General features: G+C 54.2%; 7 protein-coding genes across 7 annotated transcripts; 3 read left to right on the forward strand and 4 right to left on the reverse strand.

Annotated features, from left to right (window-relative positions):
- Positions 1 to 184: 184 nt before the first annotated feature.
- J7T54_001898 (uncharacterized protein) lies at positions 185 to 3,587 on the reverse strand (the record flags this gene model as incomplete). Its single annotated transcript, XM_051508595.1, has 8 exons — positions 185 to 421; positions 476 to 604; positions 656 to 979; positions 1,035 to 1,076; positions 1,214 to 1,467; positions 1,940 to 3,173; positions 3,222 to 3,509; positions 3,567 to 3,587. 8 exons carry the CDS (start codon positions 3,585 to 3,587, stop codon positions 185 to 187), a joined length of 2,529 nt encoding a protein of 842 aa, XP_051360338.1.
- A 348-nt stretch (positions 3,588 to 3,935) lies between these two features.
- On the forward strand, positions 3,936 to 5,092 carry J7T54_001899 (Magnesium transporter protein 1; the record flags this gene model as incomplete). The annotated part of the gene is made up of 4 exons (XM_051508596.1): positions 3,936 to 4,286; positions 4,341 to 4,441; positions 4,500 to 4,855; positions 4,908 to 5,092. The coding sequence occupies 4 exons, from the start codon at positions 3,936 to 3,938 to the stop codon at positions 5,090 to 5,092; spliced, it is 993 nt and encodes a 330-aa protein (XP_051360339.1).
- A 1,180-nt stretch (positions 5,093 to 6,272) lies between these two features.
- J7T54_001900 (Exoglucanase-like protein) lies at positions 6,273 to 7,618 on the forward strand (the record flags this gene model as incomplete). The annotated part of the gene is made up of 4 exons (XM_051508597.1): positions 6,273 to 6,535; positions 6,591 to 6,763; positions 6,814 to 7,138; positions 7,198 to 7,618. The coding sequence occupies 4 exons, from the start codon at positions 6,273 to 6,275 to the stop codon at positions 7,616 to 7,618; spliced, it is 1,182 nt and encodes a 393-aa protein (XP_051360340.1).
- A 536-nt stretch (positions 7,619 to 8,154) lies between these two features.
- J7T54_001901 (cross-pathway control WD-repeat-containing protein) lies at positions 8,155 to 9,540 on the reverse strand (the record flags this gene model as incomplete). The annotated part of the gene is made up of 5 exons (XM_051508599.1): positions 8,155 to 8,580; positions 8,805 to 9,122; positions 9,189 to 9,315; positions 9,382 to 9,419; positions 9,499 to 9,540. The coding sequence occupies 5 exons, from the start codon at positions 9,538 to 9,540 to the stop codon at positions 8,155 to 8,157; spliced, it is 951 nt and encodes a 316-aa protein (XP_051360341.1).
- Positions 9,541 to 10,092: 552 nt separating this feature from the next.
- J7T54_001902 (Transcription factor TFIID complex subunit 8 C-term) lies at positions 10,093 to 11,106 on the reverse strand (the record flags this gene model as incomplete). The annotated part of the gene is made up of 2 exons (XM_051508600.1): positions 10,093 to 10,754; positions 10,806 to 11,106. 2 exons carry the CDS (start codon positions 11,104 to 11,106, stop codon positions 10,093 to 10,095), a joined length of 963 nt encoding a protein of 320 aa, XP_051360342.1.
- A 1,049-nt stretch (positions 11,107 to 12,155) lies between these two features.
- J7T54_001903 (Isochorismatase family) lies at positions 12,156 to 14,754 on the forward strand (the record flags this gene model as incomplete). The annotated part of the gene is made up of 2 exons (XM_051508601.1): positions 12,156 to 13,103; positions 13,330 to 14,754. The coding sequence occupies 2 exons, from the start codon at positions 12,156 to 12,158 to the stop codon at positions 14,752 to 14,754; spliced, it is 2,373 nt and encodes a 790-aa protein (XP_051360343.1).
- A 319-nt stretch (positions 14,755 to 15,073) lies between these two features.
- On the reverse strand, positions 15,074 to 16,796 carry J7T54_001904 (putative serine hydroxymethyltransferase-like protein; the record flags this gene model as incomplete). Its single annotated transcript, XM_051508602.1, has 4 exons — positions 15,074 to 16,221; positions 16,272 to 16,409; positions 16,461 to 16,554; positions 16,602 to 16,796. The coding sequence occupies 4 exons, from the start codon at positions 16,794 to 16,796 to the stop codon at positions 15,074 to 15,076; spliced, it is 1,575 nt and encodes a 524-aa protein (XP_051360344.1).
- Between the last annotated feature and the right edge of the window lie 7,736 nt (positions 16,797 to 24,532).

The following is a 24,532-nucleotide window of genomic DNA, read 5'->3' on the forward strand; positions in this document are numbered from 1 at the left end:
CGATTGCTTTATGGACAAACGGGTCATGCATGGAATTGGCGTCATGCGGATATCAAAATTTAAACTTTTTCACGCACGCCTCACTGAAGATGTTTCGTTCAATCCCTATGAAATATGCCCTGGTCCATCATGTACAATTACGCCCTTTGCTCTAATGTTACATCCCCCCTGCGCTTGATTCCAATTAGGTATGCCTCCTTGCTTTCCTGCTGTCGTTAGCCGAACGAACACCCAATGTCACGACAGAGTGGGCGCGCACGCTTCTTGACGACTCTGGTTTCTCCCTGTATACCCTGCTGAAGAGCTTTTTGAGTCTTTGCTCGAGCGCCTTATCCTCAGACCCGGCATAGAATTTGCAGACAAAGTGGCCACCCGGTCTCAGGGTGTCACTGGCAAATTCCAGAGCGGTGTTACATAGATCCTATGAGTCGAGTCAGCGATTGTCTCCCAGGGACATGATGATATGGCCACTGACCATGCTTCCAGCGTGATCTCTGAAAGCGACGCCGCTCGTGTTCATAAGCCTATGATAGGGATTACTCATTGTGTTCATATTGAACCCGGAGGTTTGGTCCCAGGGTGCTGACATATCACTGAGAACAACCTGTAACAAGCGTTAGCGAGGCTGCCAACACGCTCCAGGGCGTGAACAAACATCTACAAGGCGTCCTTGGCTTGATCCTGTTTCCTCTGGCAGATCTCCGGTACTCTGACTGGCATGCCGTTCCAGGTCAATGTAGCTTGGCCGCTCAATTGCGATCTTGGCGGTCTCGTCCGCGATGTTTTCGTCGTCGGTGCTTGCGGGCGGTTGTGTCTTTGGCTTGCGTCGATCTGTTTCTGTAATCAAGTTTTTAACGAGCTTCTGCACCATTGGTGACAGAAAGTCGCCTTGGAATGTGATAACACCACGGGGCGCTTGCGCAGGAATCAGGTCAATGCCTATAACCTTGCCATGTGGTTTCGTGCGCTCCAACGCGACCTGCGCTGCACTTGAGCACATGCATCTTGAACAAGGGGACGGTTGCGATCCTTACCTGGGACCAGCTGCCTGGCGCATAACCCTTCGAGCACATGAGCTGCAGATCAATCGGGCGTATGCCACAAGAACTCACCAAGTCAATGACAGTCTGATTCTTTTTGAAAATTCTGTGTTTTTCGTCCATCTGAGAGTGTCAATGGCATCGAGTACGCCTGCGATATCCGATGCACTCACTTCAAGCAACTTGAAGGCGGCGCGACTCTTCAGGCCCTGGACTTTGGCGTCCTTGGCGTAGGCATCGCGTCCCTGGCGCTGTTTCCATCGCGATGTCGACGAAGCACATCGCACAGGCTGCCGTGAAGAATGCGACTGGGCTCTGTGAAAGGCGGTATTGAGCCTCGAAAGGCCGCGCAGACAGAGGTTCGCTACAGTGAAGCTCTGCGCCGAGGCCATGGCGCTGGCACACGCGTTGCTTGACAGCCCCTTTGCTATTGTCCTTGCACACGTCCGTATTAATAAACAAGTCATATGCGGGAGCAGCCCATTTCAAAGCACAGAAAACCTGCACTTGAGTCGACATGAAATTGAACATGTTTAAATCCAGTTGAGAGAGCTTGCGCTCGGACACTGACGATGTAATTACCCAGCGTGGGGAAACGTCGGACACGCATAGCGTATCTACGTGCGCCGACTGTCAATTTTACATCACATCATTTCATGTTGCGAAGAATAAATTATTTTGAAGACCATCTCTATGCATTAAGGCGCTGGCTATAGTGGAATTGAATCGCGGAAGACAAATTCACCACGTATGAAGAATTTGCGAGTTGCATCTATCTGCAACTGAGGCCAAGTCAATTCAGAGAAGTGCTTGAAATGCTCTAGCAACACCAAGCTTTGCCTATGACATGCGATCCAAGACTGCACTGACTTAAGCTAGAAAGCTTGCTCCCACCCCACGCCTGTCACGTTTAAGAGGCGAGAAAGTCGTCTTGGCGAAAGCATTGGCAACGCCGCCCAGCTGCGTCTTCTTGCGCTTTCCGGCAAGATTTGGCTTTGCTAAAGAGGGCGCTGGGGGCTCATCGGCTTCGTCCTCCTCGTCAAAGAAAGTGCTGTTCCCTCCCAGCTTACGTTTCCTCCTCTTGGCATCAATCTCAGCTGGGGGAGCTCGCTTTGCCGTGGGTTGCCCAAGTTGATAGGCATCGGCTTGGGCGAGCTTTGTTTTGGGCTTTGCTGGTTGTCCGGTTTCTGGGCGCACTTGGGGCACAGGATCAGCTTCAGCCATCTCCTGCCCATCCATCGCCATCGGTTCAGTGTCGATGTCTGCCAGCCGTTTGCCTGGGGCCTTTCCTCGGGCCTTCGTCTTGGCTGGTCGCTCCTCCTCCGCGGATTCATTCGCCATGTTCTCAGCCTCTGACACCGCCGTTAGATCGTCTGGCACCATACTTGCTGTAGCATCTTCGTGTTCGAGCTCGAGTTCCTCCTCGATAGGTTTCTTGCGGTTCAAGAAGGGTGTGACCGAGAAGTGGGATTTCTCGCCCATTGGCGCATGACTGAATCCTCGTTTCTTGACCCCGTGTTTTTCATGCTGACTCTCGTTGCCAGGTGTTTCGATTGTGATGTCGGCAAAGCTACTTTCCTCGACCTTTCGTTTCTTAGCCGCAGGCACTGCTTGTTGTGTCGGTTTCTTTAGCTTTTGCATCGCTAGGCGCGTGGCCTCGTGCGCAGCGCGCTCTTGATCAAGTTCCCCCCTGACTTTCTTAAGGTCCTGTTGCAGACTCTTGACCTTCTCCTTCATTGCGACTGCCCGCTCCTCAAGGCGTTCCATGTTGCTACTCACTTCTGCGGTGGTATTTTCGTCTGCCTTGGCGACTTTCTCGCTCTCGCGCTTCTCTGCAGCAATCATCCTCTCTGCGTCGGCGAGCTGCGACCTTAGCTCATCAAGTGCTTGCTTCTGCTCTTCATCCTGCAGCTTCTGCTTAGAACGCTTTTGGTTATCGAGTTCCACTTCCAGAGTATCAACTTGTCGTTGGAGAGCATGTTTCTCAGCAATGACCGATCGATGGCTGGATAACTGCGAGCGCAGGTGCTCTATTTCAGGACGTAGGCGATCGAGCTCACGCGCAAGGGTGAGCTTTTCTTGGAGAATATGTCCAGAATCTTGCACTGAGCCTCTGAGAGATTCTAGCTCAACCTTTCCATGTCAGCATAGCCAGTATCTCCAGGGTGTGACAAGACGAACCTTGAGGGCCGCAATTTCGTTGCTCTGCTTCTTTGACTTGGCTTCCTGCCCTCGCGCTGCGTGGTGCGCCTCATGGAGCTCTTGACGTAGCGTAGCGAGTAAGTTGGCGAGTTCTTGGCTTTCGGCTCCTTTGTTGCCGGCCGCTTCTTTCAGACGCGCGTTCTCGTCCTTGGAAGACAGCACTTTCAGTTTCATCAGTCGCGCCTCCTCATCGCGATGAATCATCTCGATCTCATGCAGAACATGTTGTCTTTTGATCTCGAGTTCATGTATTGACAATAAGCGTTTCTTTACACGCTCGTCAGTCAGGTTCCACGCGCTAAGCCGAGCATAGAGATGACCTACCTCGTTACGATCACGCGACATCTTTGTGAGTGTCACGGGGCAGAGAACTACTAGTATTGGCGGGGCAGCAGCAATTTAAAGGGATTGAAGCTTCCTAGGAGGGAATCTCATGGTAACATGAGAACTTTATTGGCGTCAGTGCGTTGCTGAGACGTGTGACCGAAAGCAACCCGCGCGTCGGGTTGTTGGGGTAAACATGATTACCCTAAATGGCCAGTGCAGGCTCCGCAAGCTGACTCAGCAGCCGATGATGACAGCTTAGCTGCCGCGCGAATCCGAGATCACCCTACGGATACAACATCGAACCACGTTGCTGAACAACGCACTTACTCTAGTCAAACAATTGACAATTGAGCGGAAAAGCCGACCATGAGGTTTTTCAAGTCTCTTCTTTCGGCGACCCTGCTCATTGCAGGCGCCCTCGCCGCGAAAAAGTCCCCGACCGAACGCTTCTCAGAATACCACACCAAGGCGCTAAGCTCGTCCCCTTTGAAGCTCTCTGAGACTTCGTACAAAAGCTTAACGTCTACGCCTCGTGACTACAGCGTTGTAGTGTTGCTGACAGCGCTCGAGAGCCGCTTCGGCTGCCAGCTCTGCCGCGATTTCCAGCCCGAATATGACCTCCTGGGCAAGGGGTGGGTGAAGGGGGACAAGAAGGCCGAGTCTCGCTTGCTGTTTGGTACTCTTGACTTTGTGGACGGACGTGATGTCTTTGTCTCGGTATTCTCGCAATCTCTGGCATATAAATGATCGAGATGCTAATTGCTGTTCTAGCTCGGCCTCCAGACCGCACCCGTACTGCTGCTGTTCCAGCCGACCGAGGGCCCCCACGCGGTGGCCTCGAAAGACCCGATTCGATATGATTTTACAACTGGGTTGGTTACGCTCGCCGATGGTTTCTCAGGTCGTTCTCGCTAACCAGCTGGCTACCAGGCCACCAACCGCCGAGCAGGTTCACGGCTGGCTGTCTAGGCACCTCACTGATCGCCCTCACCCCCCCGTTCAGAGGCCAATCAACTGGCAACGGTGGGCATCAGCGATCACTATCATCCTCGGCGGCATTACACTGCTTGCAACAGCTTCTCCATACATTTTACCCGTCATCCAGAACCGGGCACTGTGGGCTACGGGTTCCATGTTCTTCGTCCTTCTCTTCACGAGCGGTTACATGTTCTGCCAGATCCGCAACGTTCCCTATGTGACGGGCAATGGGAAAGGAGGGGTGAGCTACTTCGCCGGGAGCTTCCAAAACCAGCATGGGCTCGAGACTCAGGTCGTTGGTGGACTCTGTAAGTATCCCTATCCTGTGCTGGTCTGCTGGCGCTGATTCTAACTTCACAGATGGCATCCTCGCGATCACTTTCACCGTGCTGGTCACCAAGGTGCCTGCCATTCCCAACCCACGTTACCAGCAAGTAGCCGCTGTTGCCTGTGGCGGAACCATTTTCCTCTTGCAAAGTGCATTGCTGAGCATCTTCCGTATCAAGAACGGTGGATACCCGTTCTCGCTGCCTCCGTTTATGTAATAGGGTGGCCATCAATAACTGGCCGAGCACGCCATGTCGTCTTTCAGGCCACAGATGTTCTTCTGGGGAAGTCAACGTCATAACACAGCAACCCTGTGTAAGTTGCAGGAATAAATCCCGAGCCTCCGCGAGGATCAGTGGGCAGACACTGAACATTACTCAGATCGAGAGCCGGGTATTACGCGGTGATCGCGCACAAACATAGAACGACAATAGACCACGTTCTCCATGTCTCTGAAACATTGACCCCTACCACGTCGTATCATGTGATGAGTGTTGTGGCCTTGGTAATTTTGGCAAAATCTACGTGTACAGTAACACGACCCATAAGGTCAGACAGCGGTGCGGCGGGCCTGCCTCCGAACGTGCGGAGCAATACTAATACAGCCTCAGGGTGAAAAAACACAAGATCGTTCACGAGGATGCGGGGAAGCAACAGGGGTGAGGATGGCAAAGCTGCAAATGACGGGGCCCCAGATGCTTCGGCTCGGAGTTAATCGATCAGAAGGAGTTATTCGACGAAGCACGGCAGCGGAGGGCTTGGGCTTTGTCGATGTTTCATCACGAATTACCTCCCGATGTAGATATTCTGTCCTCGACGACCAGAATGAACCAGGGGCTGAATCGTCCAAGACCCTGGACTACCCCAAAAGCTTCAAGACTCCACGCAAACACGACATGTACGTCGACAACAGCTCTAAATGGATACGCGTCGCCGATCTTGTCGGTGTCTAGCACGGTGGAGGTTATTTGAGGTCGTTGTGCTGACCGCATCCCGATATCCCAAATGGGACACGGGACTTGACTGCCGCTGCTGTCAATCCAGCAAGGCGCACCTCCAGCGCTGCCGCATTCAGGTACCATCGGCTTCCTCACCCTAGATGGTTTTGGACTCTTTGTCGTCGCCTCATTGCCGGTCTCCTGCTAGTGACCCACCTCGGGGGCACGCTGTCCGGCTGGTTGAATATCGCCCGGTGTCGCACGGCCGGGCCTTGTCCCTGATTGATGGAAGGCGACATTGCACTGAAAGGTGGTTGTTCTCAGAGCATTAGGGTAAAAATGTTCTATGGTAGCTTGGCTACAAGCTAGGATAAAAGGACACGACGGCTCGCCCACCCCATCTAGATGACCGACAACCTGTTCAACCTCAACTTCAGCACGGCCCAGGACAGTCCTCAAAATGGTCAGAATCACCTCTGCAACCCTCATTGCCTTCGCGGCGGGCGCCATTGGAGCGCCTCAAGGCACAGTCACCCCTCGCCAGTCACCTGGAGGTTGTGAATGCGCTGTCAAGCTTGATGCCTCGACCAACGTCTTCGAAAAGTACACGCTCCACGCCAACAGCTTCTACCGCTCTGAGGTCGAGGCTGCTGCTGCGCAGATGTCGGGCGAGGCAGCTGAGGCAGCGCTTCGTGTGGCTGACATTGGAACATTCCTATGGGCGTAAGTGGTGTCCTCCTCGACCCTCAACGCCGAAGCGTGCTAACAGGTTGTCCAGTGATACCATTGCCAACATTGACCGCATCGAGCCGGCTCTCCAAGATGTCCCTTGCGATGAGATCTTCGGTCTTGTGGTCTACGACTTGCCCGGCCGTGATTGTGCAGCCAAGGCATCCAACGGCGAGTTGCCTGTCGGTGCCATCGACCGTTACAAGACTGAGTTTATTGACGGTACGTTTGCTGCTCTCCGCCGGGTCAAATCTCGCTAACCGAGTGCTCAGAAATTGCTGCGCTCATCAAGAGGTACCCCAACCAGGCCTTCGCCTTGGTGATCGAGCCTGACTCTCTCCCTAACCTCATCACCAACATCGACCTCCAAAGCTGCCAGGATTCGGCCGCCGGGTACCGCGAGGGTGTCGCCTACGCCTTTGAGAAACTCAGCCTGCCCAACGTTGTCATGTACCTCGATGCCGGCCACGGTGGCTGGCTTGGCTGGCCTGACAACTTGGAGCCTGGCGCCAAGGAGCTCGCCAATGCCTACAAGGCGGCTGGCAGCCCTTCGCAGGTTCGCGGCATTGCCATCAACGTCTCTGGCTGGAACCAATGGTACGTCAACTCGCTTCTTCCCTCCTTCGTTGGTTTGTACATGCTCTGACATAGTGCAGGGATATGACTCCCGGAGAGTTCGCCAACGACCCCGACGGTCAATGGAACGAGGCCGAGAACGAGAAGGCTTTCCTTGAGCTCTTCAGCCCTCTGCTCGAGCAGAACGGCATGCCTGGCAATGCCATTGTCGACACTGGCCGCTCCGGCAACCCCGGTGGCCGTCTCGAATGGGGCGCCTGGTGCAACGTCGTCGATGCTGGCTTCGGTCCTCGTCCCACTTCCGATGTTGACTCGCAATGGGCCGATGCCTTTGTTTGGGTCAAGCCCGGAGGCGAATCAGATGGTACCAGCGACTCCAGTGCTGTGCGCTACGACTCATTCTGCGGTCGCCCTGACGCCTTCCAGCCTTCCCCTGAGGCTGGAACCTGGAACCAGGCGTACTTTGAGATGCTCATTGAGAACGCCAACCCTGCCATCTGAGGTCGTGCAGTTACGGCGGATGGACACTCGAGCTATCGAGAATAAATGACGAATGATGCCTAGCTTACTTTGTTAATATCAAAAAATACTAGTACACAATGCACATACCATTTTGCCAATGTAGATCGCGCCTCACAATCCATTTACAGTGCGAACTGTAAGTGTTGGAGTAGCTCACGTGAATCAGACGTCTGCCCAGGCGCCGTTGTTGTTTCACGTATGAGGAACCTCATTCTTTCATGAAACATGAGCTTTAATCACTGCGGTGCACATTTGGAGTTTTGAGGTTTGGATTTTTTTAAATTGTCATTGAAGCTGGCAAACAAAGTTCCCATTGTCTACCAGATCTTCCCCAGCGAGCCAATGTTCACGTCTTCATTGGAGTAAATGTCATCTCCCATGTCCGTGACTCATAACAGATCAAATGAGCAAGCCAACCGTTGGACGCCTCACCATGATCCACCGCTCACAAAACCAAGCGGTCCCAGCATCGTGTCTTGATGATTTTTTTGGTTCTTCCTTCACGTTCGTGCACTTTACGCGCGGGACATGACACCCCAGGCGCGAATGAGGTTGTCGGTGTAGCCAGCGAACAGGGTCTGGCCGTCAGCGGACCAGGCGAGGGAGACACACTCGGGCTCGCGGGCCTTCTTGCCGACAGCGGTGGACTCGGGCTTGAGCTCGTCGACCTTGCTCTTCTTCTCGAGGTCGAAGATGATGATGCTCGAGGCGGTGGCGGCGCAGAGCCAGTAGCGGTTGGGGGAGAAGACCAGGGCGTGGATCTCGTCACCGGCGTTCAGGGAGTACAGGTGCTTGGACTCGTTCAGATCCCAGAGCATGGTGGTTCCGTCCTTGCCACCGGAGGCGCAGAGAGAGCCATCGGGGGAGATGGTGACGGTGTTGATGTAGCCGGTGTGGCCGATGTGGTCGGTCTGGAGCTTGCAGGTGGAGAGCTCCCAAACCTGAGGATGATCAGCAAACTGAGCTACACAATGTCTTTTTGCCAACGCATCGGTTCTCGTCAGGACGACTGGGTCGCGGGGTGTTGAATCAGGGCAATTGGTGAATGTTTTGTCTCATGGCTGCAAAGAGCTCTGAAGTAGCAAATACTATAATGTTGCAATACATCATGTAGGGCCTGTTGTAGGGGAGGGAGAGGAAGTTCCTCGGACGCAGATGTACATACCTTGACCAGCTTGTCCCAGCCAGAGGAGACAATGACGGGGTTCTGGGGGTTGGGGCTAAAGCGGACGCAGGAAACCCACTCGGTGTGGCCCTTGTCGGAGATGGTGTACTTGCAGTCACCCAGGGTGTTCCACAGCTTGATGGTGCGGTCGCGCGAGCCGGAGACGATCTGGCGGTTGTCGGCCGAGAAGGAGACGGACAGGACGTCGTTGTTGTGGCCCACGAAGCGGCGGGTGGTGGTGCCGGTGGCGAGCTCCCAGAGGCGCAGAGTCTTGTCCCACGAGGCAGACAGAGCGTAGGCACCATCAGACGAGATAACCTGTCACCCAGAACATATCAGTAATGCTCTACTTCCTCCCGGTTTCCCGGGCAGTCAGTGACGTACACAGTCCGAGACAATGTGCGAGTGACCCTTGAGCGAGCGCTTAGGGTAACCGTACTGGGTCTCGTCGCGGGTCAAGTTCCAGATGATGAGGCTCTTGTCGCGCGAGGCGGAGAGCAGCATGTTGGGGCTATAGGTTCGAGTGTATTAGCATCGCGTTCGCGTCGTCGGGAAGATCGGCTCGGTTCGAACATACTTCTCCATGGAGGTAGCCAAGCTGGTGACCCAGCCGTTCTGTAGGAAGACAGTTAGCCAATGTCCTCGCTGGCCATCCCACACGGATGCGCAATTGCACATCGCAAAGTCGACTTACGTGGCCCTCGAGGGTGCCCTTGAGCATCAACTGTTCAGCCATGGTGAAAGGTGTGGTTGAGGAATGAAGACACAAAGGGTGAAATCTGGCGTTGCTGAGTGAAGAAGCAGAAATTGAGGCCGGGTGTCTACAGTACCAGTGGTCGGGGCCCGCAGCGCCGATGGTGTTGGGAATTTGGTGGGATTTTTTTCTGTGGGCGAGTCTTAGGGCCACCTCGAAACGGTACATGAGCAGCCCCACCCTTCGCCAGGTCTAGCTCCTATTGTGGCTTAGCGTTGCACGGTCCATGTCGCTATACAAGTCCCGAGCAGACCTCAACCACGCGGTTGTCTACGCAGGTACTACATTCGCAACCAGCTGGATGGAGACTAGTCGCTCGCGCAGAGCTCTGAGACAGCGTGTTATGTGTTTCATCAAGTTGGGTGAAGTGCGAACGCTACAAAACGCCGGCTCAACGTGCGGCCTAGTACGTGCCCATGATGCGGGCACTCTTGCCATTCTACTCAGTCCCTAAATCAGCTAACGCCCTCTATGCGTGGTACGTTGACCTTCTCTGACAGTGTCATCCTCGACACTCACGGGCAATGCTCCTCATTAAGTCTCACTCGACGTATGGGTTGCTCTCTTTCCCATCTTTGGCACCTCCTTGCGTGAGAACATCGCGTCACTGTTGACGATCATGCTGTGGTCTGCAATGTCGACCTGCTCAATGTTCTCGCCGCGGTTCTCCACGCCCATGAACCTTTTCATGGTCAGCTCCCACAGTCGGAATCTTTCTTTTCCTTGGCTGTCCTTTTCGACCAGAGACTTGACCTCCTTTTGTTTGCGCATCTTTGACGCGCGTACGAGCCTCCTGAGCGCGTCTTCACCCTGCTGGGCGTTTCTTGCCGCATCCTCGCGAACTCTTTGCGAATCTCGCGCGTTGGCGTCCTCTTGTGGTGTGAAACGGTAGGTGTGCTTGCTGGGGAACGCAGGGAATGTCGCTGGGATGTGCAGCATGGATTCCTTGTCGGGCTGGCCGCTCAGCTCGGGCCCAAGCAGGGGCAATGTTGCCCAGGCATCGTCGTCCAGGGCGATGGCCGCAGCATAGTCGGGCTGTCGCTGTGATTTCGGTATCGGCGGTCTGAGATGAGGTTTTAAAGACGCGACTGGGATATTGTGCCGGCTGAGCACCCTCTCGTAGTCGATGGGCACGGGAACACTGCGCCGTGAGGACTGCGCAATCCACTTTGCATCGCTCATCAACGACACAAGGTCTATGGCCTGTCAGTGAATGTGTTGATCAACGTGCCTATTGAAGCTCGTACATGTTTCTACCATGTGCGTAAAACTCTCCATGGCTTCGGGCGTGGCACCGTCGAAGCCATCGTAGCTAAGCACCTGGGCTATTGTCCGCTGGATGCTTTGGCGCGCCTGCCCATGCGGCGTGATGGCAGTCGAGATACGGAGGCCAGTATCGTCGTCGTCGTCCGTAGTCGCGTCGCCGATTTGACCTGATATCGCGTGGTTGATGCGCAGATCTGGATGTGCGCTTGAGTTGGTGCGCGATCGTTTGGGTTCGCGTCCGTCGTCCTCGCTCGCTGAACGGCTGCGCTTTGGAGTTGACATTGTGACACTCGTCCCGGCTAGTGAAGTCGGCGAATATTCTTGCCTCGAAGACGCTATACAGATCGCATGGCGTATTGGTTTTCTTAAGCTTCGGCGCGCTGTAGGTCGTGTTGTGGCCTGTTCGCGAACGATGATGATGATGGTTGATGCTGGGTGCAGACGCCGCGTCTCGGCATGCTGAAATGATGACTAAGCTGTTAGTGTCACTTGAACGCATGTCCCCAAATATCAACGCCACAAATTGTTTTCAGTTGAACTGATATTATTAATGCTGAATATATGTTCCCGATGGAATAGAAATATCGCTGCACCCAGTCCATCAGGAATTCGGAAAGTCTTGAATTGAGTGTTGATACAGTGACCCGATCACGCTGCCTCGAATGAAATTCAGCTGAGTGGCTACAGGGTTAGCACGTTGGGATGGCACTGGCACCTGGCATCTGAATGCCATGTGGAGGCTGCTTCGAGACCCCGGTCGATGCTGATAGCGGTGGGGTAAGGATGCGTCTGTTGCTGACGCTCCCACGAGGGCCACCTAACAGTACGGAGTAAGGCACCTCATTGATTAATAGAGCCCAGGCCACGAGATGACGGATGCGGGCTGCAGCGACGTCGATCCCAGCTGTCGCTACGTACACCAGGGATTGATACCCCGACGGCCGACCCATCTGTTCATGTTCTTTGACCACTACGCGCAAACTTGAACTTATTCCCTGCACTATCAGGCCATCCGCTCTGCCTACTCCGTACTCGAGTGTTGTTCATTCATCGTCACATCGTAATCTGCATCTGCAGCAAGGGCCATACCGCTCGTGGTCCAACGAAGCTCGCTCGGCCGCAAGGTTCTGGCTTGGACCGCCGACACCCTGCCGCGCGCCCAGCTCAACCCTTGTTGCTAATCTAGCCTGCGACGCAATCTTGAGCTCTGTGTAGACTGGCTGAAAACAATCATGTGTACTTGAAGGGCGCATCGAGACACCACTGCCTGCTGTCATGCAACTCTGTTCCCTCTGCAATCTGCGCATTATCAGGCCGGCACATCAAACAACATGTTCCCCTTTGATTCGGCTGATCTCCCGCAACTCACAGCGCGCAAAGCGTTCATCGGCGTCGATTTCCAATCTGATTTCACGGCAAAAGATGGCGCACTAGCATACCCCGAGCCCGAAGGCTATGTTGAGCGTGCTGCCAAATTGGCCACAATCTTTCGTCAATACGCCAAAACTACTGGTGGCGACGTGGTCTGGGTCAAGTCGCAGTTTGACGGCACCCGTGCTGTCGACGAAGAGTCGATCATTGTCTCAGACGAGCCGTCGCCGCCACCGGAACCCAAGGCTAGATCAGCAGTACCCCAAGCGCTGCGGGCCTCAAGGCGCAGGCTCTCTCCCACCCTTGAAGATGCAGTTGAAGCAGCTGGTCCACCAGATGATGAAGCTTTCCTCAGTCAGAATGAACCCAAGTGCCTCCACACGCCCGCGGCCAGCGACTGGGCGCCGGAGATCAAGGCTGCCATGGACACGACAGACATGTCCCTGGCGAAATCACATTACTCGGCCTTCAAGGATACGCGCTTGCTGCACCTACTCAGAGCAAAGTTGGTGATGGAGGTCGTGATCTGCGGATCCATGGCCAACGTGGGTGTGTTGGCGACAGCCATGGATGCAGCCGGCCACGGCATGGCCATCACTGTGGTGGAAGACTGCTGCGGGTACAGGAGCGAAGCACGGCAAAGTCAAGCAATCAGGGACCTCATTGAGTTCACTGGCTGTGAGATCGCGTCGTATGAGGAGATGCTGGAGACCATTGATCCCAAGCTTGCCAGGCCCAAGCAAGTCGCCAAGCCCATGGCAGCCACCAAGGAGGCCGCTCGTCTCAGCAGCTCGCCAGACATCGTCAACCCCATGACTGGCTTGCGACTTAAATCACGGTCGCCACTGGACGCAGAAGGCAACGCAGCGGATGCCTCTGCGTCAACAGCACCTGAGACGGAGTCACCTGTAAGTATCAAAGCATACCGCCACAGCTCTTGAACACAGGTTGATGTTTCAGAAGGCAAAGACACGAGAAGACGCCACTGGACTCCAAGCAGGAACTAAGCCAGAGATACCTTCACCTGATGCGACTCAGACTTCTAGCAGCCAAATTGGTATATTACGCGCAACAGATGTCAGCCTTCGAGATGGTGGTGCTGTCGCCGAAGATGACCAAGCGACTTGCCGGCAGAAGAAACTCTGCGAAGGCGATACTGATATCATCGAGAAACTCTTGCCGAAGGACCTTGAGGCTGGTATATTCGACAAGGTCCGTGAAGAGGTTGAATGGCAGCGCATGTCGCATCAAGGCGGCGAAGTACCGCGGCTCGTCGCTGTTCAAAGAGAGGTCGCAGAAGATGGAAGCATACCAGTGTACCGCCACCCCTCGGATCAGTCACCGCCTTCTTTGCCATTCTCACCAACAGTACTCGCCATCAAAAAAGCAACGGAGAAGCATCTCGGCCACAAGCTGAACCATGCCCTGATACAGTACTATCGCGATGGCTTGGACCACATCTCCGAGCATAGCGACAAGACTCTTGACATTGTCCCGGGATCTTACATTGCGAATGTCAGTCTGGGCGCGGAGAGGACCATGGTTTTCAGGTCAAAGAGGGCTGAAAAGGACCATACTGCCTCTTCTGACTCCCCCAAGCAGGGCGCACCAAGACAAACTCAACGCGCGCAGCTCCCCCACAACTCCCTGTGTCGGATGGGCCTCAAAACGAACATGAAATGGACGCACTCGATCCGACAGGACAAGCGCGCCGAGCGTGAAAAGACCGAAGCCGAGCTCGCCTATTCTGGTCGCCGCATCTCGCTGACGTTCCGTCAAATAGGCACTTTTCTCGACAAGGACGAGACGGTTATCTGGGGACAGGGGGCCACAGGGAAGACTCGCGCCGAAGCGAAGCCCATTGCTAATGGCCGGGGCGCTGAAGCTGTCGACATGATCAAAGCTTTTGGCGCCGAAAACAACAGCACCACTTTTGACTGGAGCGCACGGTACGGAAGTGGGTTTGACGTTTTGCATATGAGCAACTCGCCTCGTTTCTTTACCTCGTCGGACTCGCATGTCAACTTGCGCATTGCACTGATGCTGGCGGAACTGAACATTACGTATGCAAAGGGCAGCGTTGATCCCGGTTCCTCAGAAAGCTCTCGGGTGGACAGAGCGCATGCGCCACCTGTCAAGTTTGTCGACGTTGACGAGGCTAAGTCCACAGTCTCGGGTGGTCTGGCAGTGATGATGTATCTCGACAAGACTCACTCTACAATGACGCCGGACAAGGCTTTCACAAGGCTCGAGGAGGCGTTGGACTTGGTGACGGCAGTTGGCAGGATGTCGGCGGATGCACAAATGTCTAGTGAAATCGGATCGCTTCTCAGCCCCTGGGATGCATATGCGGCCGAAGGTGACTTTCTCGCTGGGAAAAGACCCTCTTTGCCCGACTTTGTGGTCTGGCCCGTCATTCATGAGTTGCACAAGGAACACAGTGGGAGCGAGTTCCTCAAAGGCCTAGATCATCTGGAGAAATACTACAAAACGGTCAAGGAGCGGGAGCAAACAAAGATTGCCCTCGAGAAGACTGCACCTCCCATCAACGATAAGTAGTAGCTCATCGTGGCTTTATACAATCTAGGGTTCAGGAGTCCCTCAAGTACTATCGACCCAAGCCAATCACGTATGGAATGGAGAGATGTGCACCATGTGATAGCACATGCTGACAATTGTTCGTCTAAAGCTTGCAAAAGAGGATGCTATACTATCAGATTCGACCTTGGTTAAAACAGGCCATGCCAAACGCACCCAAAAATAGTCCTCCGCGGATGTACAAGGAAAGTTAAGCTCGTATGTACCACCGAAAGATCGCCAGAACTCCACCAAAAGTAGTCAATGCGCATTATGCTCGTACAAGGGAGTGAGGGATGGATCACTTCTCCACCGCCCATGGAAGGGGGTAGGTGCCAACCCAATCCTCAACCTCACTTCGCAGCTGCACGATCTCGGGATCATTCTCGCCGTTGCCTAGATGATCCATGAAATGCTTGACCCTCTTGACATTCTTCTCGCCACGCTCTTCGGCAGCCTTCTTGGCAGCCTTGTCGATGCGGATGGCGATGCTCACGGCGCGGTCCACAACATCAGCAACGCGCTCAAAGTCAGCCTCGTTGAAGCCGCGGGTGGTCATGGCAGGCGTGCCCATTCGCAAGCCTCCTGGCACCAAGGCCGACTTGTCCCCGGGTACGGTGTTCTTGTTGGAAGCCACTCCCACGAGCTCGAGAACACGCTCGACGCGGCTTCCGTCAATGCCGTGGGGCTTCAGATCGATGAGGACGAGGTGGTTATCCGTGCCGCCACTCACCACGCTGTAACCGAGACCACCCTTCTCCTTAGACTCACTTAGGCGCGCTGCAAAGGCCTTCGCGTTGGCAAGCACCTGTGTTTGGTAGGCGTGGAAGTCAGGAGACTGAGCCTGCTTCAAGGCCACAGCAAGAGACGTGATGGTGTGGTTGTGAGGGCCTCCTTGGTGACCAGGGAAGACGGACTGGTTGATTGGGTTCTCGAGATTGTACATCTCATCCTCCTTGGTCTTGGGGTTCTGCCTACGTACTCCCCGACGGAAGAAGATCATGGCTCCACGTGGCCCACGCAAGCTCTTGTGTGTAGTCGTGGTGACCACATCGGCGTAACCGAATGGACTTGGTAGTACCTTAGCGGCAACCAGACCGGAAATGTGAGCCATATCGGCAACCATGTACGCATTGACCTTGTCGCAGATCTCGCGCATGCGCTTATAGTCGATCAGCCGACTGTAAGCGCTTGTGCCAGCAACGATAACTTTGGGCCTGTAAATAAGGGCCATCTCTTCCAACTTGTCGTAGTCAATGTAACCAGTCTCCTCATTCAAGCGATATGGCACGGTCTCAAAGTATTTCGAGATGGCAGAGATCTTCTTCGTCGGGGTCTGGTAGCCATGCGACAGGTGACCGCCGTGAGGAAGATCCAATCCCATCAGGCGATCGTGGGTGTTCATCAAGGCTGAGTAGACGTAGAGGTTCGCAGGCGCACCGGAGAGTGCTTGGGAAACGTTAGCCAGATGGAACAACTCCACCAAGAGAGATACGTACGTTGCACATTGACACCCCATGATTTCGAATCGAGGCCAAAGGTCTCGAGGGCGCGGTTCTGACAGAGCGTCTCGGCCTGATCGATGAATTCGTTACCGCCGTAGTATCTCGCTCCAGGGTACCCCTCGGAGTATTTGTCTAGAATGCGATCAGTGTCGGTCAGCTTCTAACCATGCCACCTTGACCTACTTTGCATAACACTGCCTAACGCATCTAGGACAGCCTGTGATGTAAAGTTCTCGGAGGGAATCAAGTTGATAAAGTGTTTTTGGCGCTTTTTCTCCTAAGAAATGTGAGTAGTGTATCCTGTAGGGGCAGCGCGACACGGACCTGCTCAATGATGTTGAAGACTGCTGGGTCAGCCTTCTCGAGGTGCGCGGAGAGAAGTTGCTGTTGGCCATCCGTAGCGATAGAAGAGGCAGCTCTTGTGGCTGCGCATGGTCTCGCGAAGCGGTTCAGTGTCATCGTCCGGGCAATGCCTCGTAGGGCTAGCGAGGAGCCTCGCAGGCTCGTTCGTAGTGCCATGATGGAAGGTGGACGTGCCGTGGGGTGCGATAAGGTCCTCGTCTGGAGGCAGTTTAACGTCAGAAATAGAAACCTTGTTGACTGAGGGTACAATGCCTCTATCAGCAGTTACCCGTTCCGCAATATTGACAGAAAATAAAGAAGAATCGTACGGTGGGCTGATCAGAAGTCGTGGGAGCTTCGGTCGGAGCAGGACCGAGACGAGTTGACGTTGAGCTCTCGCGTGCAGACGGCGAGCATACGGTGGCGGGCGGCAGGCGTCATAGGCGCCTACTAGTGATCCGGGGAAGTATCTCAGCGCACTAATTCGGCGTGGAGTTACTTGCCCGCCGCACAGTGTGCAATGACGGTTCTGCATCCCCCGGCTGTATTCCGATCAAGGTGTGAGCTTGTATCCCCAGCGTCACTCGAGCTATGCGGATCAAAAGCCGGGCGCTGGACATACAGTACAGTGTCTCAAGTATGCACGGTGCTCTCCACCGCCCGCTTACCTAAAATTCCCATGAGGGTATATCCCGCGACGGGAGACTGCGAGTTAGTTCTTGACCTTTTTTTTCTCTTCACAACTAAAATTGGATGTGATGAGACGTTCTGCTAGCAGATTGGATTTCCGCTTCGCGCGGGAGCATGCTGAAGTGCCTCTGGCGCACCTCACCACCTTAGAAGAGGCATATACGTTTTCTGATCCAACTTTTAGTCGTTTGTTTTCCATTGTTCACGATATTGGCTAGGCAGTAAATGATAAATCAGCTTGCCGCTTGGGGTTGAATCGTGGCACAGTCGGAAGTAGCGTGGTGTCCCGAATTGTCGAACAACCCGCCGCATGTTCCTGGCCATATTGAGGTCATACTCATCTAACTTCACGGCATCGAGCGAGGTCTTGGTCAATCTTGTACTCCTACATGGTTTGCTAATTGTTCTGGCACGATGAAATGTGTATGTCGTGTGTATTGCCATGAAAGACGTCCGGCTCAAAGCATCGTGAATATCATTTTCAATGCTACATGCCAGAAAACCCGCCGCCGGTCCAACTGTATGTGTAGAACCCCGAAGGAGGTAAAAAAAGACCCAACCCGTAGACTCCGAATGCAGCCTCCTCAAGACCGAAATGTCGTTGTCGTAATTTTGGTTTACTCTTCGGCCATCAAGGCGTTCCTCTTTGCCGCAACCCTCTCCTGCTTGCGCTCGCGAGCAGCCTTGTTCTTCGCACGCTTGGCGTCCATCTCCTCCTGGAGCTTGTGCTCACGGGCCTTCTCAGCCTTGGCACGGTGAATCTAGGAATTGTCAGTATACTCATGCCCAAGATCTCCTGACATCGTCCGGGTACACATACGTGCTCAACAAGCGCGCGCTTGTGCTTGAAGGTGTTACCCTTGCTCAGGTGGTAGAGCTCGTGGTAGAGGTGCTTGTCGATCTTTCCAGAGGCACGGTACTTGACGAGAAGACGGCGGAGGACACGGAGACGGCGCATCCACAGGACCTGGCTGGGCATACGGGCGTCGGCAGTACCCTTGCGCTTACCGTAGCCACGGTGGCGGCCTTCGCGGCGGGCGAGGTTAAGCTCACGGGCACGGGAGCGCGAGTGCTGGGTGATGGGCTTGCGGATAATCAGGCCATCGGAGACCAACTTGCGGATGGTCTGGCGGGAGTTGGCGTTGGAGATCTCGTTCTGCTCGTTGGGGTCGAGCCAGATCTTGCGCTTGCCACAGCCGATGACCGAAGAGGCCAGGCGCTTCTGAGTGCGGAGGTTGACCCTGGGAATCACTTGTCAGCCCCCATGTCTCCCAATTGTTGATCCCAGGCCCCGGTCAGGCAGTCGGTGCTTCGCGTGTTGATGCCGGTGAGTACTGGATCGTTCCATAGCACCCATCAATTCCATGTCGAATTCCATCGGAAAGATTGCAGAAACCCAAAGAAGAGATGCTGTCATGCGTATAGATAGTGTTTGGCTGTACTCACATCTTGAATTGTCCCTGTTGGTGATCGACCGTCCTTGGGTGCTTGAAGGTTTGAGGTTCTGAGGAGGGGGCTTTTGCGTCGTAGTCACCAAGAATTTCACGGGCGGCACACACAAGAATCGCTAATCGGGGTTTGTGGGTTTCACGTGCACCTTGCCCCACCCCAGGAGGGCTTCGAGGAATCATGAGTCATCGGTGCTATCTAGTCACGTGATGCACTACAGCGACTACTCGCGTGTTGGACATTGGATTCCGAAAAGTCCAGACCTGTACGAATTGATCGAAACACTGATCAATGGTTTGTTCAGGTCGCAGAGTCCTCGTGTCCATGTTTTCTCAAAATAATGAATTAGTGGCTTGTCAAGATGTCTGGTTGCAACTGAGCTTTGCGTGAAACAGCAATGACACTCTGCGGTGTTGCACATGTCAAGGTGTATTCCATACGAAAATTACCACAGTAACTCATTGAGATGTGAACTAGTCGAAGTTATCTTCGCCCAGATCAACCTTCCCGACACTCCAAATCTCCTTTTCGTCTTCTTGCTCGTCGTTGGAGAGGCCAAGACCACCCTGGCCACCCTCAGCCTCTCTCCTCTCCCGGGCTTGGTTCCCAAGCCTCAGGGCAACTCTTTTGAAGTAGTCACCCATGCTCCTCTTCGTGTTTGGCGGCAGTTCCACACCAGGTCCAGCCATGTACTTGTCAAACACCCGGCTCTCTTCATCAGCGACGCTGAAAAGCTCCACGAAAGCAGCTTCAGCGGACAGTTTGACTGGGATCACAGGATCCCTGACACTGGCAAAGATTGGAGGCGCGAGAATAGGCAGGTGCGGTCGTACCAAGTCTGTATCTGCCCGACTGACAGTCCGTGTCACAACAAGAGCCAGCCGCCGGGAGTCTGTAGCGTTGCCGGGCTCAATGACAGATGCCAACGTGCTGAACAATCCTTTGGCAAGCTCGTAGCTCGGCGGTGACGAGAGCAGGAGCTTGCCCGTGGCGAGTATGAAGTTGTTGGCGATGAAGGGCTTGACCGTTAGAATACTTTCAAAAATAAACGGATTGGGTTGAGACAAACTTACTGTCTTATGAGCCATTCCTTGGCTCAGTAGTTCCGGCAACTCTTCCACCATAGCGCTCTTCAGAAGCGCGTCTGGTGACTCTACCAGCACCGCATTCAGGGCAAGGACTGAAGCGTTGCTAGGTTGCGCTGCAAGCACCCTGTTCCGCAGAAGATTCTGCGCAGCATCCTCTGGCACATTCTTCATAAGTGCACCAAGTAGCTTGGCATTTGTCATGGTCATGGTCTCGTCCCGCTCATCTGTCTCCAGGTCGATGAGCGAAAGCACTGCTGACCTGGACGATTCACCCATGTTAGCTCCAGCCTTGCTGATGACTTCATACAAGGCCTTGAGCATGGCAGTCTTGACTCCCGAATCCGAGGTCTTGCATCCAGTAACAAGCTCGGCAATGAGAGGATCAATACGAGGGGTGTACTTGATCAAGGTACCGAGAGCCCTTGCAGCGCGCGAGCGCAATGTCTCGCTTGATGTATCAGCAAGAGACTTTGCAAAGGTGCGCTGAAGTTGAGGCAAGAAGGGTTTCAAGGCAGCTGGCATCTTCTCCAACAGATTGGTGAGCGTCAGCAAAATGGCAGACTTGACATCTACGGAGCGCTCCGAAACGACACGAATCAAGGGGCCGGTGATCTGCGTGACGAACGGCTTGAGAGAAGCCTCGCTGGTGCGATCTACGAGATCGGAAATACCTAGTGCAGCTTGTACTCTTTGTTCCGGCGTGCCATTCATCAAGCCTTGCAAAAAGATAGGCAGGATGGCATTGATGCCCTTTGGCAGCTCAAACCCCTTGAGATTGGAGCCAGAGACTCCGACGCGCTGAAGCGTTTGGCGGGTCGAAATGACCAGAGACTCCATCTCTTCCTTGCGAAGCTTCTTGGTGAATTCTGACAAAGCTGCCCAAGCCGCCTTGACGACATCGAGATCACCGTCATCGAAGGAGTTGAGCAAAGATCGCACAATATCCTGGTTGTATCGGGAGTAGTCGACACTGGCGGATCGGAAGAAATTGCCAAAGTGACGAGCTGTGGCTGCTCTCTTGCGATGATCATCGTGCTTGAGAGACTGGAGCAAGACGCTCATGATGATGTTCAGGCCATCATATTCGTCAATGTGCTGAATGACGGTGTCGAGGGAGTTCTCGAGATCGTCGCGTAATTCAGGTTCAGTAGTTGAAACTTCATTGTCCAGCAAGGAGTTAATGATGTTGGGGAGGCGACGGTTCATGGCGGCGCCGGCAACCTTGGATAGGGAAGCAATCGCCTTGGCGTTGAATGCGGAGATGGGCGGTTTGACCAGATCTGGAATTAGGATGGGAATGATTATGTTTGACCGCGTAGTCTCCGTCAGCAACGTCAAGAGAGCGGATAGAGCATTGTCCGCTTGCTCTTCCGATCTCAGCAACGTGAGAAGGTACGGCAATACTTGGTCGACAGCGCGCTTCTGGAATATGTTCTGCAGGGAGTCGAAAGCCTCTGCAGCTGCCTCCCTGACTTCATCATCAGAGTCTGTAAGAGCGGTTCGCACGACAGAAATAAGCGTCTTCTCATGCTCTTCCAACGACTCGGGGGTTGCTGACGAAATAAGCTCCTTGAGGGCAAGACAAATACCTTGCTTGGCATCTGTATCGGTTGATGTCTGCAAGCCCTTCTCCAAAGTTGGCAACAAGCTTGAGAGAACGCCATCGCCAGCCTTGCGGATGAGCTCGCCAAGTGCGTTGCTGGCGATGACACGATGCTCCATGTTCGAACTGCCCAGACGGCGGATGAGGAGTTGCGTGAGGGTTGGTACCAGCTCCTTGAGCGTTCGGGGGCTGTGTACCAATACTTTCCAGACAGCCAAAGCAGCAGCGCGGACCGATCCAGCAGTGTCACAGCGGCAGACATACAGGGCCGAGAGAATCTTGTTGCGCTTTTCTTCTCCAAGAACCTCCTTGAGGGACACGCTGGCTTCCCTAATGTCTTCATCATCCTCGTCTTGCTCGGCGTCAGCTTTGATGCCGGTGAGGTTGAACAGCAGGTCTCCCACGAGCTCAACGGAGCTGAGTCGGATTCTGTAGCTGTCGTCCGCAAGACCGCGCTCGAGCTCAGGAAGCAGCAAGTCTACAGCTCGCACAGCGAAGTTCTTCACAAGCAGGCGACCAGCGCGTAGAGCTGTCTCTCGGATTGACTCGACGTCATCTGCCAGTCCAGCCAGAATAGGAGGCACAATGCGACCCAAATAGTTCGAGAAGCTGTTGCCAAAGCAGACGGGAAGGAAGATGAACAAAGACATGAAGCCTTCGCGAACAGCAGGTTTGGACGACTCCACATTCTGTAGAACTGTGGGAAGAGTCTCCTCTAACCTTGTCGTGCCCAAGCCAGCAAGCACCTCACTGAGTGCCTGAGCCGAGCCAAGCCGGTCACCAGCGCCGGTGTCAGACTTGAGTGTCTGCATGAGGCCAGGAATGAGGTCCGGCAATGCATCCTCGCCCAGTTTCTCCATGAGGGATCCAAGAGCCCTTGATGCCGTGGCGCGAGTAGTGGGGACTGGATCAACTGCCGCAAGCTTCAGACCGGCCACGAGCACAGGTAAGTGTGCCACAATGTCCTTTTTCTCAGTGAGATGAGCCAGGCTGCCAATGACTTGTGAAGCCTTGCGTTTGGTGTTTGACCGATCTCCAAGACCACGTTGAAGAATGCGTGTAACGAGAGCGAGGGAGGGCGCGTCTAGGTAATGCACAAACTGAACCTTGATGAGGGAATCAAGAGCCTCGTCAGTGTACTTGGTAGGATCACTAAGAGCTTTGAGAAGGATATCAACAAGACCTTTGATCTCAGGGTTGCTGATCACTTCGCCAAATCTCTTCAAACTTCGGTTAGCTGCCGATCTGACCTCTTTGTGACTGTCATTCAGCACACCGGTCAGAGGTGGAATAATGTCAGGCAGGCTGTTGGCCAGCTGCTGTGGATCCAGGTAAGCCATGGCACCAAGAAGCTCGCAAGCACCGCGTTTGCTACGCCACTGGTCCTCATCCAACCCGTTCAGGAGCGTTGGCATAATCTGCTTCACACCATATGAACTCAGGTTCCCGAAGCAAGCCTTGGCAGCAGCCAAACATGCGTCTCGGACGTCACCATTGGCGTCTCCGAACCCTGCAAGAAGTTGGGGCACAATCTGGATAACGTAAGGCTCGAAGAGTCTTCCAAGAATGGTCGCCAGCAGCTCGAAAGCAAGCAAAGAAGCCTCTCTCTGATGAGCATCTTTCTTGTTCTCTAGAGCACTCTTGAACGTAGAGAGAACTCGATACTCGCGCAATGATGCGATGCCGCGCCCTTGCACCAGACCAGCCAAACCATACGCCGCTCCTCGCTGCGTTGCGTACTTTTTGGAATTCAAAAGTTGGTCGACAATCTGCTCAAAATATTTCCCAGACTTGTCTGAACAAGCCCTGACAAGTGGAGGCAGACAATCGGCAATGGCAGACTGAACAGTCTCTGAGGGGGTACTCAGAGTAGCGAGGAGCCGGTCGATGACAACGGGTATCTCAGAGTCACCCGCGGCCAAATGTCGGGCAAGTGCACCATACATGATGATCACGGCCTCGTTCACGAGATCGCCTTCGTGGCTCGCCTTGTCCGTGCCCTCGAGAGTCGATTCGAACTTGTCCATGAGCTCGTCGACGGATGACTTGCCATGGAGCTCAATGGCACGAATGGCGGCTTCGAGCATCTCAGATCGCACCTTGGCATCCCTATCGCCAAGAGGGCCGTTGCTGATCATGAAGTCGAAGAGAATGCTGAGTTGCGTGGCGGTCAATAATGGAGCAAGCTCCTTGAAAGCAGTAGCAATTCCTTGCCTGGCCTCCCAAGGATCAGCCAAGTCCATTTTCTTAGGCATTCCGAACTCATCGAGCTCCTGTTTCTTGGGTTCCGCCAATTCCTGGTACGCTGACTTGAGATTGGAGAGAAGGGTATCCAAGGTATCAGGGTGCAGAGATGTTGCCTCTGCAATGGACCTCGCAGCAGCACGTCGAAGTTGGTTGTCCTTGGATTGCAGGTAAGGCAGCATCTTGTTTGACACGTCTTCGTCGATCTCCACATCGCACTCTGCCCAGATCTCGCGGCCCAGCTCCTGGTTCTCTTCTTCGTCATCATGGCATGCTAACCACAGCTCGTCCGAGTAGCCAAAATCGCTCACATCAACCTCGGCACTGATCGACTGTAGCACTGTCGTGCGAACTGCGCTTTGCGGGACAATCGTGCCCTTGACCAGGATCTTCACCTCGTCTTGAGTGATATTGGGCGCGACACAGCGAACCAAGTCGGTGAAGCAGTCCCTTATCATCTTGTAATGTTGCGTATACTGTTGCATTGATGATATCAGGGCAGTGAAGATGTCGCCGCGCGGCACCGAATTTTCGGCACAGACGTTGGTATGGAAAGAGATGACTTCAAAGGCCAGAACGACCTGTACGTCACGATCATCCGCATCCTCACCAGTGCCACCTCGATGAAGAACATCGAACAGAAGTGGCAGTGCGTACGTCAGGGTCACGGCATCAAAAGGCCTCTGTTCGCCGGCGAAGCGCAGACGATATAGCACTCGTGTGACCAGGTCCTCGAGGGGCTCTTGAATAAAATTGTCGGACAGGGGAATTTCCCGCAGTCGGAGAGTTGCTAGGGCAATAGATTGGCGTAGTGCTCCGAGGCGAGAGGCAGTCTTATC

This window comes from Emericellopsis cladophorae, assembly GCF_022114955.1.
Source record: "Emericellopsis cladophorae strain MUM 19.33 chromosome Unknown NODE_46_length_184447_cov_119_232918, whole genome shotgun sequence".
In the NCBI taxonomy this organism is placed as follows: domain Eukaryota; kingdom Fungi; phylum Ascomycota; class Sordariomycetes; order Hypocreales; family Bionectriaceae; genus Emericellopsis; species Emericellopsis cladophorae.